The sequence below is a fragment of the Hemitrygon akajei genome, chromosome 15 (genome assembly GCF_048418815.1).
Source record: "Hemitrygon akajei chromosome 15, sHemAka1.3, whole genome shotgun sequence".
Taxonomy (NCBI): domain Eukaryota; kingdom Metazoa; phylum Chordata; class Chondrichthyes; order Myliobatiformes; family Dasyatidae; genus Hemitrygon; species Hemitrygon akajei.
In genome coordinates this window covers 1,780,496-1,793,259 of record NC_133138.1, presented here as the reverse complement: position 1 = coordinate 1,793,259, position 12,764 = coordinate 1,780,496, and the positions used below count along the sequence as shown (strand labels likewise).

The window sequence follows — 12,764 nt, the reverse complement described above, 5'->3', positions numbered from 1 at the left end:
TATGCTGGATTTTAAAAGCTTCCCAATCATTCAACTTCCCACTCACTTTTGCTATCTTCTGTCCTTGGCTTTTATGGAGTCCTTAACTTCCCTTGTCAGCCACGGTTGCCTGCCCCTGCCATTTGAGAATTTCTTCTGTGGGACATATCTATCCTGCACCTTGTGAACTATTCCCAGAAACTTCAGCCATCTCTGCTCTGCCGATATCCCCACCAGTATCCTCCTCCAATCAACCTGGACAAGCTCCTTGCTCATGCCTCTGTAATTCCCTTTGTTCAGTTGTGATATTGATACATCTGACTCCCTCTCAAATTATAACATGAATTCAATCATATTATAATCACTGTGCCCTCAGGGTTCCTTTACATTAATCTCCCTCATACGATCTGGATTATTACACAACACCCAATCTAAGATAGCCTCTCCCGAGTAGGCTCAAGCCCAAGCTGCTCTCAAAAGCCATCTCGTAGGCATTCAACAAATTCCTTCTCTTGCAATCCAATGCCAAACTGATTTTCCCAATCCACTTGCATATTGAAGTCCCCCAAGACAATTGCGTGATTACCATTATTACATGCCTTTTCCTGCTCCCTTTGCAATATCAACCCCACATCTTGGCTATTATCCCATGATTTGGTGGCATATATATGATTCCCATAATGTTTTTTTTACCTTTGTAGTTTCTTCACTCCATCTTCAAAGATCCAACATTCTCTGATCCTATGTCACCTCCTTCTAAAGAGGTAGAAAGAGGGAGGGGGAGGGGAACCAGAATGTAGGAACAGATGTATGGGAGAAGGAAGAAAAAGAAGACAGTAAAGTTCTTTGTACTGTTAGAGATAAACAGAGAGGAGGAGGTGGAGAATTTCTTAAATGCATTTATTTTAATGCTAGGAGCATTGTAAGAAAGGTGGATGAGCTTAGAGCATGGACAGATACCCAGAAATATGATGTTGTAGCTATTAGTGAAACATGGTTGCAGGAGGGGTGTGATTGGCAACTAAATATTCCTGGATTTCGTTGCTTCAGGTGTGATAGAATTGGAGGTACAAGAGGGGGAGGTGTTGCATTGCTTGTCAGGGAAAATATTACAGCGGTGCTTTGGCAGGATAGATTACAGGGCTTGTATAGGGAGACTATTTGGGTGGAACTGATAATGGGAAAGGTGTATTAACACTTACAGGGGTGTATTATAGACCACCTAATGGAGAGCGAGAACTGGAGGAGCAAACTTGCAAGGAGATAGCAGATATTTGTAGTAAGCACAGAGCTGTGATTGTGGGAGATTTTAATTTTCCACACATAGACTGGGAAGCCCATACTGTAAAAGGGATGGATGGTTTGGAGTTTGTAAAATGTGTGCAGGATAGTTTTTTGCAGCAATACATAGAGGTACCAACTAGAGAAGGGGCAGTGTTGGATCTTCTGTTAGGGAATGAGATAGGTCAGGTGATGGAGGTATGTGTTGGGGAGCACTTCAGGTCCAATGATCACAATACCATTAGTTTCAATATAATTATGGAGAGGGAGAGGACTGGAGCCAGGGTTGAGATTTTTGATTGGAGAAAGGCTAACTTTGAGGAGATGTGAAAGGATTTAGAAGGAGTGGATTGGGACAATTTGTTTTATGGGAAGGATGTAATAGAGAAATGGAGGTCATTTAAAGGTGAAATTTTGAGGGTACAGAATCTTTATGTTCCTGTCAGGTTGAAAGAAAAGGTTAAAAGTTTGAGAGAGCCATGGTCTTCAAGGGATATTGGAAACTTGGTTAGGAAAAAGAGAGATATCTACAATAAATATAGGCAGCATGGAGTAAATGAGGTACTTGAGGAATATAAAGAATGTAAGAAGAATCTTAAGAAAGAAATTAGAAAAGCTAAAAGAAGATACGAGGTTGCTTTGGCAAGTAAGGTGAAAATAAATCCAAATGGTTTCTACAGTTATATTAATAGCAAAGGGATAGTGAGGGATGAAATTGGTCCCTTAGAGAATCAGAGTGGACAGCTATGTGTGGAGCCGAAAGAGATGGGGGAGATTTTGAACAATTTCTTTTCTTCGGTATTCACTAGGGAGAAGGATATTGAATTGTGTAAGGTAAGGGAAACAAGTAGGGAAGTTATGGAAACTATGACGATTAAAGAAGAGGAAGTACTGGCACTTTTAAGGAATATAAAAGTGGATAAATCTCCAGATCCTGACAGGATACTCCCTAGGACCTTGAGGGAAGTTAGTGTAGAAATAGCAGGGGCTCTGACAGAAATATTTCAAATGTCATTAGAAATGGGGATGGTGCTGGAGGATTGGCGTATTGCTCATGTGGTTCCATTGTTTAAAAAGGGTTCTAAGATTAAACCTAGCAATTATAGGCCTGTCAGTTTGACGTCAGTGGAGGGTAAATTAATGGAAAGTATTCTTAGAGATGGTATATATAATTATCTGGATAGACAGGGTCTGATTAGGAACAGTCAGCATGGATTTGTGCATGGAAGGTCATGTTTGATAAACCTTATTGAATTTTTTGAAGAGGTTACGAGGAAAGTTGATGAGGGTAAAGCAGTGGATGTTTTCTATATGGACTTCAGTAAGGCCTTTGACAAGGTTCCGCACGGAAGGTTAGTTAGGAAGGTTCAATCGTTAGGTATTAATATTGAAGTAGTAAAATGGATTCAACAGTGGCTGGATGGGAGATGCCAGAGAGTAGTGGTGGATAACTATCAGGTTGGAGGCCGGTGATTAGTGGTGTGCCTCAGGGATCTGTACTGGGTCCAATGTTGTTTGTCATATACATTAATGATCTGGATGATGGGGTGATAAATCGGATTAGTAAGTATGCAAATGATACTAAGGTAGGTGGCGTTGTGGATAATGAAGTAGGCTTTCAAAGTTTGCGGAGAGATTTAGGCCAGTTAGAAGAGTGGGCTGAACGATGGCAGATGGAGTTTAATGCTGATAAGTGTGAGGTGCTACATTTTGGTAGGAATAATCCAAATAGGACATACATGGTAAATGGTAGGGCATTGAAGAATGCAATAGAACAGAGTGATCTAGGAATAATGGTGCATAGTTCCCTAAAGGTGGAATCTCATGTGGATAGGGTGGTGAAGAAAGCTTTTGGTATGCTGGCCTTTATAAATCAGAGCATTGAGTATAGGAGTTGGGATGTAATGTTAAAATTGTACAAGGCATTGGTAAGGCCAAATTTGGAGTATTGTGTACAGTTCTGGTCACCAAATTATAGGAAAGATATCAACAAAATAGAGAGAGTACAGAGATTTACTAGAATGTTACCTGGGTTTCAGCACCTAAGTTACAGGGAAAGGTTGAACAAGTTAGGTCTTTATTCTTTGGAGTGTAAAAGGTTGAGGGGGGACTTGATAGAGGTATTTAAAATTATGGAGTGGAGCAGGAATGGTGCAGCATGGGAGTACAAACTGAACAGATGCAAGAGTGGAACTGAAATGGAGCGAGAATGGAGAGTACAAAGTGGGGCTGATGCAGGAGTGGAGTGAAATTGAAACAGGAAAGGTGAGTACAAACTGGGTCTGATGCAGAAGAGGAACGGGAGTGGACTGGAACTGATGGCAGGAGTGGAACAGGATTGGAGAGTACAATCTGGATCTGATTCAGGAGCAGAACAGGGTTAGTGCAGGAATGGAGGGTACAAACTGGGACTGATAGAAATATAGAAACATGGAAAACCTACAGCATAATACAGGCCCTTCAGCCACAAAGCATGTTACATTAGTAATTACCTAGGCATGTTACATTAGTAATTACCTAGGCTTACACATAGCCTATTTTTCTGAGCTCCATGTACCTATCCAGGAGTCTCCTAAAAGACCCTATGGTATCTGCCTCCACAACTGCCACCAGCAGCCCATTCCACACACTCACCACTCTCTGAGTAAAAAACTTACCCATGACATCTGCTCTGTACCTAAAACTGTGCCCTCCCATGCAAGCCATTTCAGCCTGGGAAAAAGCCTCTGACTATCCACATGATCAATGCCTCTCATCATCTAGCACACCTCTAACAGGTCACCTCTCATCCTCCGTCGCTTCAAGGAGAAAAGACCGAGTTTACTCAACCTGTTCTCATAAGGCATGCTCCCCAATCCAGGCAACATCTTTGTAAATCTCCTCTGCACCCTTTCTATGGTTTTCACATCCTTCCTGTAGTGAGGCGACCAGAACTGAGCACAGTACTCCAAGTGGGGTTTGACCGGGGTCCTATATAGCCACAACATTACCTCTCAGATCTTAAACTCAATCTCATGACTGATGGAGGCCAATGCACTGTATGCTTTCTTAACCACAGAGTCAACCTGCGCAGCAGCTTTGAGTCTCCTATGGACTCGGACCCAAGATCCCACTGATTCTCCACACTGCCAAGAGTCTTACCATTAATACTATATTCTGCCCTCACATTTGACATAACAAAATGAACCACCTCACACTTACCTGGGTTGAACTCCATCTGCCACTTCTCAGCCCAGTTTTGCATCCTATCAGTGTCCCAATGTAACCTCTGACAGCCCTCCACACTATCCACAACACCCACAACCTTTGTGTCATCAGCAAATTTACTAACCCATCCCTCCACTTCCTTATTCAGGTCATTTATAAAAATCACGAAGAGTAGTGGTCCCAGAACAGATCCCTGAGGCACACCACTGTTCAACATTGCATTCGCCTTCTTCACCACCAACTCAACCTGGAGGTTAACCTTAAGGGTATCCTGCACGAAGACTCCCAAGTCCCATTGCATCTCAGAACTTTGAATTCTCTCCCCATCTAAATAATAGTCTGCCTGTTTATTTCTTCTACCAAAGTGCATGACCATACACTTTCCAATATTGTAATTCATTTGCCACTTCTTTGCCCATTCCCCCAATCTATCCAAGTCTCTCTGCAGACTTTCTGTTTCCTCAGCACTACCGGCCCCTCCACCTATCTTTGTATCATTAGCAAACTTAGCCACAAAGCCATCTATTCCATAATCCAAATCATTGATATACAACGTAAAAAGAATCGGCCCCAACACAGACCCGTTTTTTCTTCCTTCGGTTCCATACACACTTTCCCACTGTCACACTTGATAGGTCCTATTCTTTCATGTCTTATCCTCTTGCTCTTCATATACTTGTAGAATGCCTTAGGGTTTCCTTAATTCTGCCTGCCAAAGCCCCTTCTGGCTCCCTTAATTTCACTCGTTAGCACCTTCCTGCTAGCCTTATAATCTTCTACCTCTCTATCATTACCTAGTTTTTTTGAACCTTTTGTAAGCTCTTTTTTTATTCTTGACTAGATTTACAACAGCCTTTGTACACCACGGTTCCTGTACCCTACCATCCTTTCCCTGTCTCATTGGAATGTACCTATGCAGAACTCCACGCAAATGTCCCCTGAACATTTGCCACAGTTCTTCCGAACATTTCCCTCCCTGAGAACATCTGTTTCCAATTTATGTTTCCAAATTCCTGCCTGATAGCCTCATATTTCCCCTTACTCCAATTAAATGCTTTCTTAACTTGTCTGTTCCTATCCCTCTCCAACGCTATGGTAAAGGAGATAGAATTATGATCACTATCTCCAAAATGCTCTCTCACTGAGAGATCTGACACCTGACCAGGTTCATTTCCCAACACCAGATCAAGAACAGCCTCTCCTCTTGTAGGCTTATCTACATACTGTGTCAAGAAACCTTCCTGGACACACTTAACAAACTCCACCCCATCTAAACCCCTCACTCTAGGGGGATGCTAATCAATATTTGGGAAATTAAAATCTCCCACCACAACACCCCTGTTAATATTACTTCTTTCCAAAATCTGTCTCCCTATCTGCTCCTCAATCTCCCTGTTACTATTGGGTGGTCTATACCCAGTAGAGTTATTGACCCTTTCCTGTTCCTAACTTCCACCCATAGAGACTCTGTAGACAATCCCTCCATGACGTCCACCTTTTCTACAGCCGTGACACTATCTCTGATCAATAGTGCCATGCCCCCAACTCTTTTGCCTCCCTCCCTGTCCTTTCTGAAACATCTAAAGCCTAGCACTCAAAGTAGCCATTCCTGCCCCTGAGCCATCCAAGTCTCTGTAATGGCCACCATATCATAACTCCAAGTACTGATCCACGCTCTAAGCTCATCCACTTTGTTCATAATACTCCTTGCATTAAAATAGACACATCTCAAACCATTAGTCTGAGTGCATCCCTTCTCTGTCACCTGCCTATCCTCACTCCTTCCCTCTTGCACTATCTTCAAGCTTTCTCTATTTGTGAGCCAACTGCCTCTCCCTCCGTCTCTTCAGTTCAGTTCCCACCCCCCAACAATCCTCGTTTAAATTCTCCACAATAGACTTAGCAAACCTCTCCGCCAGGATATTGGTCCCCAGAATTCAAGTGCAACCCATCCTTTTTGCAAGGGTTGAGCAGGATTAGGGCTGGAATGAAGAGTATGAATTGGGACTGATGCAGGAATGTAGCTGGAATTGAGAGTTAGAACATAGAACATAGAACAGTATAGCACATTACAGGCCCTTCGGCCCACAATGTTGTGCCGACCCTCAATCCCTGCCTCCCATATAAACCCCCCACCTTAAATTCCTCCATATACCTGTCTAGTAGTCTCTTAAACTTCACTAGTGTATCTACCTCCACCACTGACTCAGGCAGTGCATTCCACGCACCAACCACTCTCTGAGTGAAAAACCTTCCTCTAACATCCCCCTTGAACTTCCCTCCCCTTACCTTAAAGCCATGTCCTCTTGTACTGAGCAGTGGTGCCCTGGGGAAGAGGTGCTGGCTGTCCACTCTGTCTATTCCTCTTAATATCTTGTTCAAATGGGACTGATGCAGAAGAGGAGCAGGAGTCAGAGTACAATCTGTAACTGATGCAGGAGTGCCACGGGACGGACTAGGAATAGACAATAAAATCTGGGACTGATGTAGGATTGGAGCATGTGTGTAGCAGGAATGGAGAGTATGAACTGGGTCTGGTGCAGGAGTGGAGCAGTAATAGAGAGTAAAATCTGGAACTGATTCAGGAGTAGAATAGGATTAGTGCAGAAATGGAGAATATGAACTGGGTCTGAAGCAAGTTGAGTAGGACTGGGGCTGGAATGGAGAGTGTGAACTGGGATAATGCAGGAATGGAGGAGGAACTGAAAGGACAAACTGGGACTGATGCAGGAATGGAGGAGGAACTGAAAGGACAAACTGGGACTGATGCAGGAATGGAGCAGGAGTGAAACTGGAAAGGAGAGTTCGAAATGGGACTGATGCAGAAACAGAGCAGGAGTTAGAGTACAAACTGCAACTGATGCAGGAATGGTGCAGCAATCAATTGAGTATGAACTGGGACTAATGCAGGAGTGGAGCTGGAGGGTAGCAGAAATAGAGAGTAAAATCTGGGATTGATGTAGGATTACAATAGGAGTGTAGCAGAATAGAGAGTACAAACTGGGACTCATGCAGGATTGGAGCAGAACTGTAGCACAAATGGAGAGTTAAAAATGGGACAGAAATAGAGTGTGCGAACTGGGACTGATGCAGGAATGGAGTAGGGGATGAAGCAACAATGGAGAGTATGAACTGTGACTGATGCAGGAGTGTCACAGTAATGCAGAGGACAAACTGTGTCTGATACAGGAGTTTAGCAGGAATTTCAAGTACAAACTGCAACTGATGCAGGAGTGAAGCAGAGGCAAAGCAGGAATGGAGAGTATGAACTGGGACTAATGCAAGAGTATAGCCGGAATAGAGAGTAAAATCTGGAATTGATTCAGGAGTAAAACAGGATTAGTGCAGAGATGGAGGGTACAAACTGGGACAGATGCGGGAGTGGAGCAGGAGTGGAGAATACAAACTTTGATTGAAGCAGGAGTGGAGCAGGATCTGGAGTAAGAACTGAGACTGTGCAAGAGTGGATCAGGAATGGAGAGTACAAAGTTGGACTGATGCAGGAGTGGAGCAGGAATGTAGAGTAAGAACTGGAACAGATTCAGTAGGACAGGATTGATGCAGAGATGGAGAGTACAAAGTGCGACTGATGCATTTGCCTTCTTTACCACAGACTCAACCTGTAAATTAACCTTCTGGCAGTCCTGCACAAGGATTCCTAAGTCCCTCTGCACGTCTGATGATTGAACCTTTTCCCCATTCAGATAATAATCTGCACTATTGTTCCTTTTACTAACATGCATTATCATACATTTCCCAACACTGTATTCCATCTGACACTATTTTGCCCATTCTTCCAATTTGTCTAAGTCCTGCTGTAATCACATCGTTTCCTCAGCACTACCTACCCCTCCACCCATCTTCTTATCATCTGCAAACTTTGTCACAAAGCCATCATTCCATTATCCAAATCATTGACAAGCAATGTGAAAAGCAATGGTCCCAATAGGTTGAGGGGGGACTTGATAGAGGTATTTAAAATTATGAGGGGGATAGATAGAGTTGATGTGGATAGGCTTTTTTCCATTGAGAGTAGGGGAGATTCAAACAAGAGGACATGAGTTGAGAGTTAGGGGGCAAAAGTTTAAGGGTAACACGAGGGGGAATTTATTTACTCAGAGAGTGGTAGCTGTGTGGAACCAGCTTCCAGCAGAAGTGGTAGAGGCAGTTTGATATTGTCATTTAAAGTAAAATTGGATAGGTATATGGAAAGGAAAGGAATGGAGGGTTATGGGCTAGGTGTGGGCAAGTGGGACTAGGTGAGAGTAAGCGTTCCACATGGACTAGAAGGGCTGAGATGGCCTGTTTCCATGCTGTAATGGTTATATGGTTAATACTGACCCCTGAGGAACACCACTGGTCACTGGCAGCCAACCAGGAAAGGCCCCCTTTATTCCCACTCGCTGCCTCCTGCCTGTCCCATCTGCTATCCATGCCAGTATCTTTCCTGTAACGCCATTTCCCAGAACTTTCTCATCTTTTCCCTCTCTCTCTCCCTCGTTCTCTTTTCCTCTGCCTTGTATTTTTTCTCCTACTCTCCCTCTCTGCTCATATCACCCTCCCACTTCCAACCTTTTTGCTCCGTCTGTTGATAACATCTCTCTTTCTTTCCATTATTTTATCTCCCATCTTCTCTGCAGCCATCCTCTGATGACACTCACCCATCTCTCCTCTTTCCCTCACCTCATCCTTTCCTCCTCCAACACCCCTCCTTTCACTTTTCCCTCCCTATCCTTGTCACACAGATGCATAACCCTCTCTCTAGCCCCGTTCCTGTACATAACCAGGAGGAGCTCCCGACCAGTTACTATGGTTACACTGGCTTCTATACAACAGGATCTGTGAACTATTCGGCCCCCGGTTCCCTCCCAGCAATCTGACCCCGCGTTCCAGGACGGGGAGATTCCAGTTGACCGGACAATCCCGCGGTCCGATCGCCAAGCAGCGACGGCGTAAACTGGCTCCACGCTGGGGCAGTGCCCGCGGCGAACGGCCGGCTCCGAGCTGGGACCGTGCCTGCGGCCAACGGGCGGCTCCGCGCTGAGGCCGTGCCGGCGGCGAATGTTCGGCTCTGCTCTGCGGCCGTGCTTCTGGTGAACGGCCACTGGCTCCACGCTGGTGTCCTGCCCGCGGCGAATGGCCGGCTCTGTGCTCGGTCCGCGCCCGCGGCGATTGAAGGGTTTCGCCCTAGGACTTTGCCCGCGGCGAACGGCGATCTCCGCGATGTGACCGCTCCGACAGAAGAACAGTCAAAGTATTCAATCCATCTGGCTCCACCTGGTGGAGCAAGCGACGGCTCCGCGCTGGGGACGTGCGAGAGGCGGCTCCGCGGTGGGGACGCCCGGCGATGCGTGTCAGGCGGCGCTCACAGAGCTGCTGCAGCCTCGGCGGGGACGGCGGCTCCGCTCCAGTCGCCCATGCAGAGGCAGAATGAGGCGGGCGCTAACGGCCGTGTTGTGCTCGGGGCTCCTGGCCTGTGTCTTCGGAGCATTCCCCAGCAGTCTGCAGATCGGTAAGGAGTTACTCCCCCAGCGGCAACACTGAGGCTCCCTCCCTCTACTCGGAGCTCCCTCCCTCCGGGTCTCCCTCATCTCTCCGCCCGGAGCTCCCTCTCTCCATGTCTCTCTTCCTCCCTCTCCACCTTTGTCTACCCCCTTCTTTCCTGCCCTGCTTTCCTCCGTCCCTCTCTCCCTCCTTCCATCTCTCCGTGCCTCCCTCTTTTCCTCCTCTTCCCCCCCCCCCCCCCCCACATCACACTTTCTGCCTCTCTCCCCCGGTTCGCTGACCCTCTCTCATTCCCCCCTGCAGGCGCTCTCTTCCCCAAGCAGCACTCTCAGGAATATTCCGCTTTCCGATTTGGACTCTCCTTCTACAACACGGACACGCTGTACAAACTCATCACCCAGATAGAGAGTGTGGATATCGGCAACAGCTTCGCCGTTACCAACGCCTGTGAGTTCGGGTCGAGCCCGGGGCCACCAGGGTTATGGGTGAGGGATGGGGAGAGAGAGAATGAACGGGAACAAGAGGGAGTGGGAGATAGGGAAGGGGAAAGAGGAGGGGGGGAAGTGTGTGAGAAAGAGGGGAAGGGAGAGAAGGGAGGGTAAAGGCGGGAGAGAAAGCTCGGTGAGGGGGAGAGAGGATGGATGAGAGAGAGGAGGCAAGGAGAAAGGTGAGGGAAAAGGGGGAGAGAAGATGGTTAGACATAAGAGAGGGTGAGGGGGAGGAAGTGGGAGAGGGGTAGATAGGGGGCGGGAAGAGGACGAGAAAGCAAGGATCAGCCCTGTAATAGGAGAGATTGGAGGCCAATGCCCGGAGTGGGTGGAGGGAGAGGGGGACGGGATGGGGACAGGGTCAGTGAAGGGGCAGGGTTGGCGATCTGAAACGCAGGTGCAGAGGGACCACCTTGCACCATGCGCCGGATTTGTTGTGATTTTGTGTTGGGAAGGGAGGGGGTCCCGATGGGGGTTGTAGAGGAGATAGGATCCTCTTCCCCCGCTCCCGAGACCGCTGAGCGTCCAGGTCCCGGGAACCGTCATGCAGGATGTTTGCGGATTGCGGAGCCGGGTTGGGGTGGGGGGGGGGGGGGTGGTGGTGCGGAATGCGGAGGGTTTGCGAAAAGGGGTCTAGTGCTGAGTCTCGGACCCGGAGAGGTCGTGGTCAGCCCCCGCATAACCCCTCCCCCTCTCTGCAACCTCTCCACCTCCGCGCAACCCCTCCTCACTCAGCTACACTGGGTCGCCCCTTCCTGATCATGACTAGGGTTATGGACACAGGAACCCTGCCTGGTAGACACACACACACACAAACCCCACAGATATCAGGCAGAGTCACTAGTGAGGGGAGACCAACAGAGAACGTTAGGATGACATAATTCTGGAGGGAGTGTAGCTCACACACACACATAGCCACACATGTACATAATACAGACTCTGTCACTCTCTCTCCCTCACACACACACACACACACACACACAGATTCACTCTTATTTACACAGACTGTCATACAAATACACACAGAGACTCTCACAGACACACTGTGCATCAGAAAAGGGACACAGGAGCACACACTGGGCTTTAAAATGAAGGACTGGTTGGTGAAGTCAGAGAACCAGAGCTGTGAGAGCTGTTTGCTTCAGGGCAGGGGTGACAGAGTATGAGGGAATGTGTCAAGGGTCTGGGGGGTGCTGTCCAAGTGGCCTGTGTGAGTACCCATGGTGTATTTTGCAGTGGGTCTAGGGGGTGCTGTCCAAGTGGTGTATTTTGTAGACGGTGCACACTGCAGCTGTTGTGGACCAGTGGTAGAGCTAGGCAGTGGTTGGGGGATGAGGGGTGCCAGCCAGGTGAGTAACAGCAATAAAGTGTGGAGGCAGGTGCTTCAAGCCATCTCATTCATACTTACCATTCCCATTTCCACAAGTTTGACCCCTATGTGTGGTGATTGTCTTTCACTTACCCCAGCATGATAGGGTGGACTCTTGACATCACACTTTACCTTGTCATAACCTTGCACCTTACTGTCTCAGTCTTACACTCTCTGTGCAACTGTAACACTTTATTCTGCAATCTGTTATTGTTTTTTCTTATATCACCTCAATGCACTGTTGTAATGAAATGATCTATATAGATGGTATGCAAATCAGAGTTTCATTGTACACGTGACAATAATAAAGCACAAATAAACTCTTCTCGGGCTTCCAGCCAGCTACAGGTATCAACTTTAATCGACATTTCGATGACCAACTCTACCATCTTCATCAGGGATGATGTCTACTCCAGTGGCACCGCACAATAGTTTTGTGCTGTCGACATCAATCTTATCTATGGTCATTGTTAATGCAGTGTTCTACTACCGCTGATTTCTCTGGGTAACCGAAACAGATACACCTCCTGCGCTCCTTGATGTGAGTTTCCACAGTGTGTCCCACCTGACCGATATACACCGCTCCGCATTCACAGGGAATCCTGTAAAAGCCAGCCAACCTGGGTCCCAGGTCATCTTTGACCCACAAGAGCTGTGATTTGAGCTCCTTTATGGGATTGTGGATGGTATTAATCTGGCATTTCTTCAGAATCCTGGTAATCCTTCCAGAAACTGTGGAAATATAGGGAGAATCAAGGCAAATAAGGTGGGACAGTGGAAACCTGGATGAGGACTAACAAATCAGGAGGGATGGATGACAGAGGTATATATACCACCAGACAAGACATACTGAGGCATCATCCCTGATGAAGATGGCAGAGTTTGCCATCAAAATGTTGGTTAAAATTGATAGCTGTACCCGGCTGGAAACCTGC

The 12,764-nt window shown here is 46.9% G+C and overlaps 1 protein-coding gene across 4 annotated transcripts in view; it reads left to right on the top strand.

The window, feature by feature from the left end:
- The first annotated feature begins 9,804 nt into the window (after window positions 1–9,804).
- The window catches only part of LOC140739096 (glutamate receptor 1-like), a 643,907-nt gene continuing 640,947 nt past the window's right edge, over window positions 9,805–12,764 (top strand). For 2 of the 4 annotated variants that reach the window (XM_073067046.1, XM_073067045.1), the window contains exons 1-2: window positions 9,818–9,979; window positions 10,276–10,419. In XM_073067046.1, the coding sequence (XP_072923147.1) occupies window positions 9,898–9,979; window positions 10,276–10,419 (226 nt within the window). In that variant the 5' untranslated portion in view covers window positions 9,818–9,897. Of the gene's footprint in view, window positions 9,980–10,275; window positions 10,420–12,764 lie in introns of all 4 variants that reach the window. The other 2 variants (XM_073067048.1, XR_012101563.1) reach the window with 2 other exon arrangements.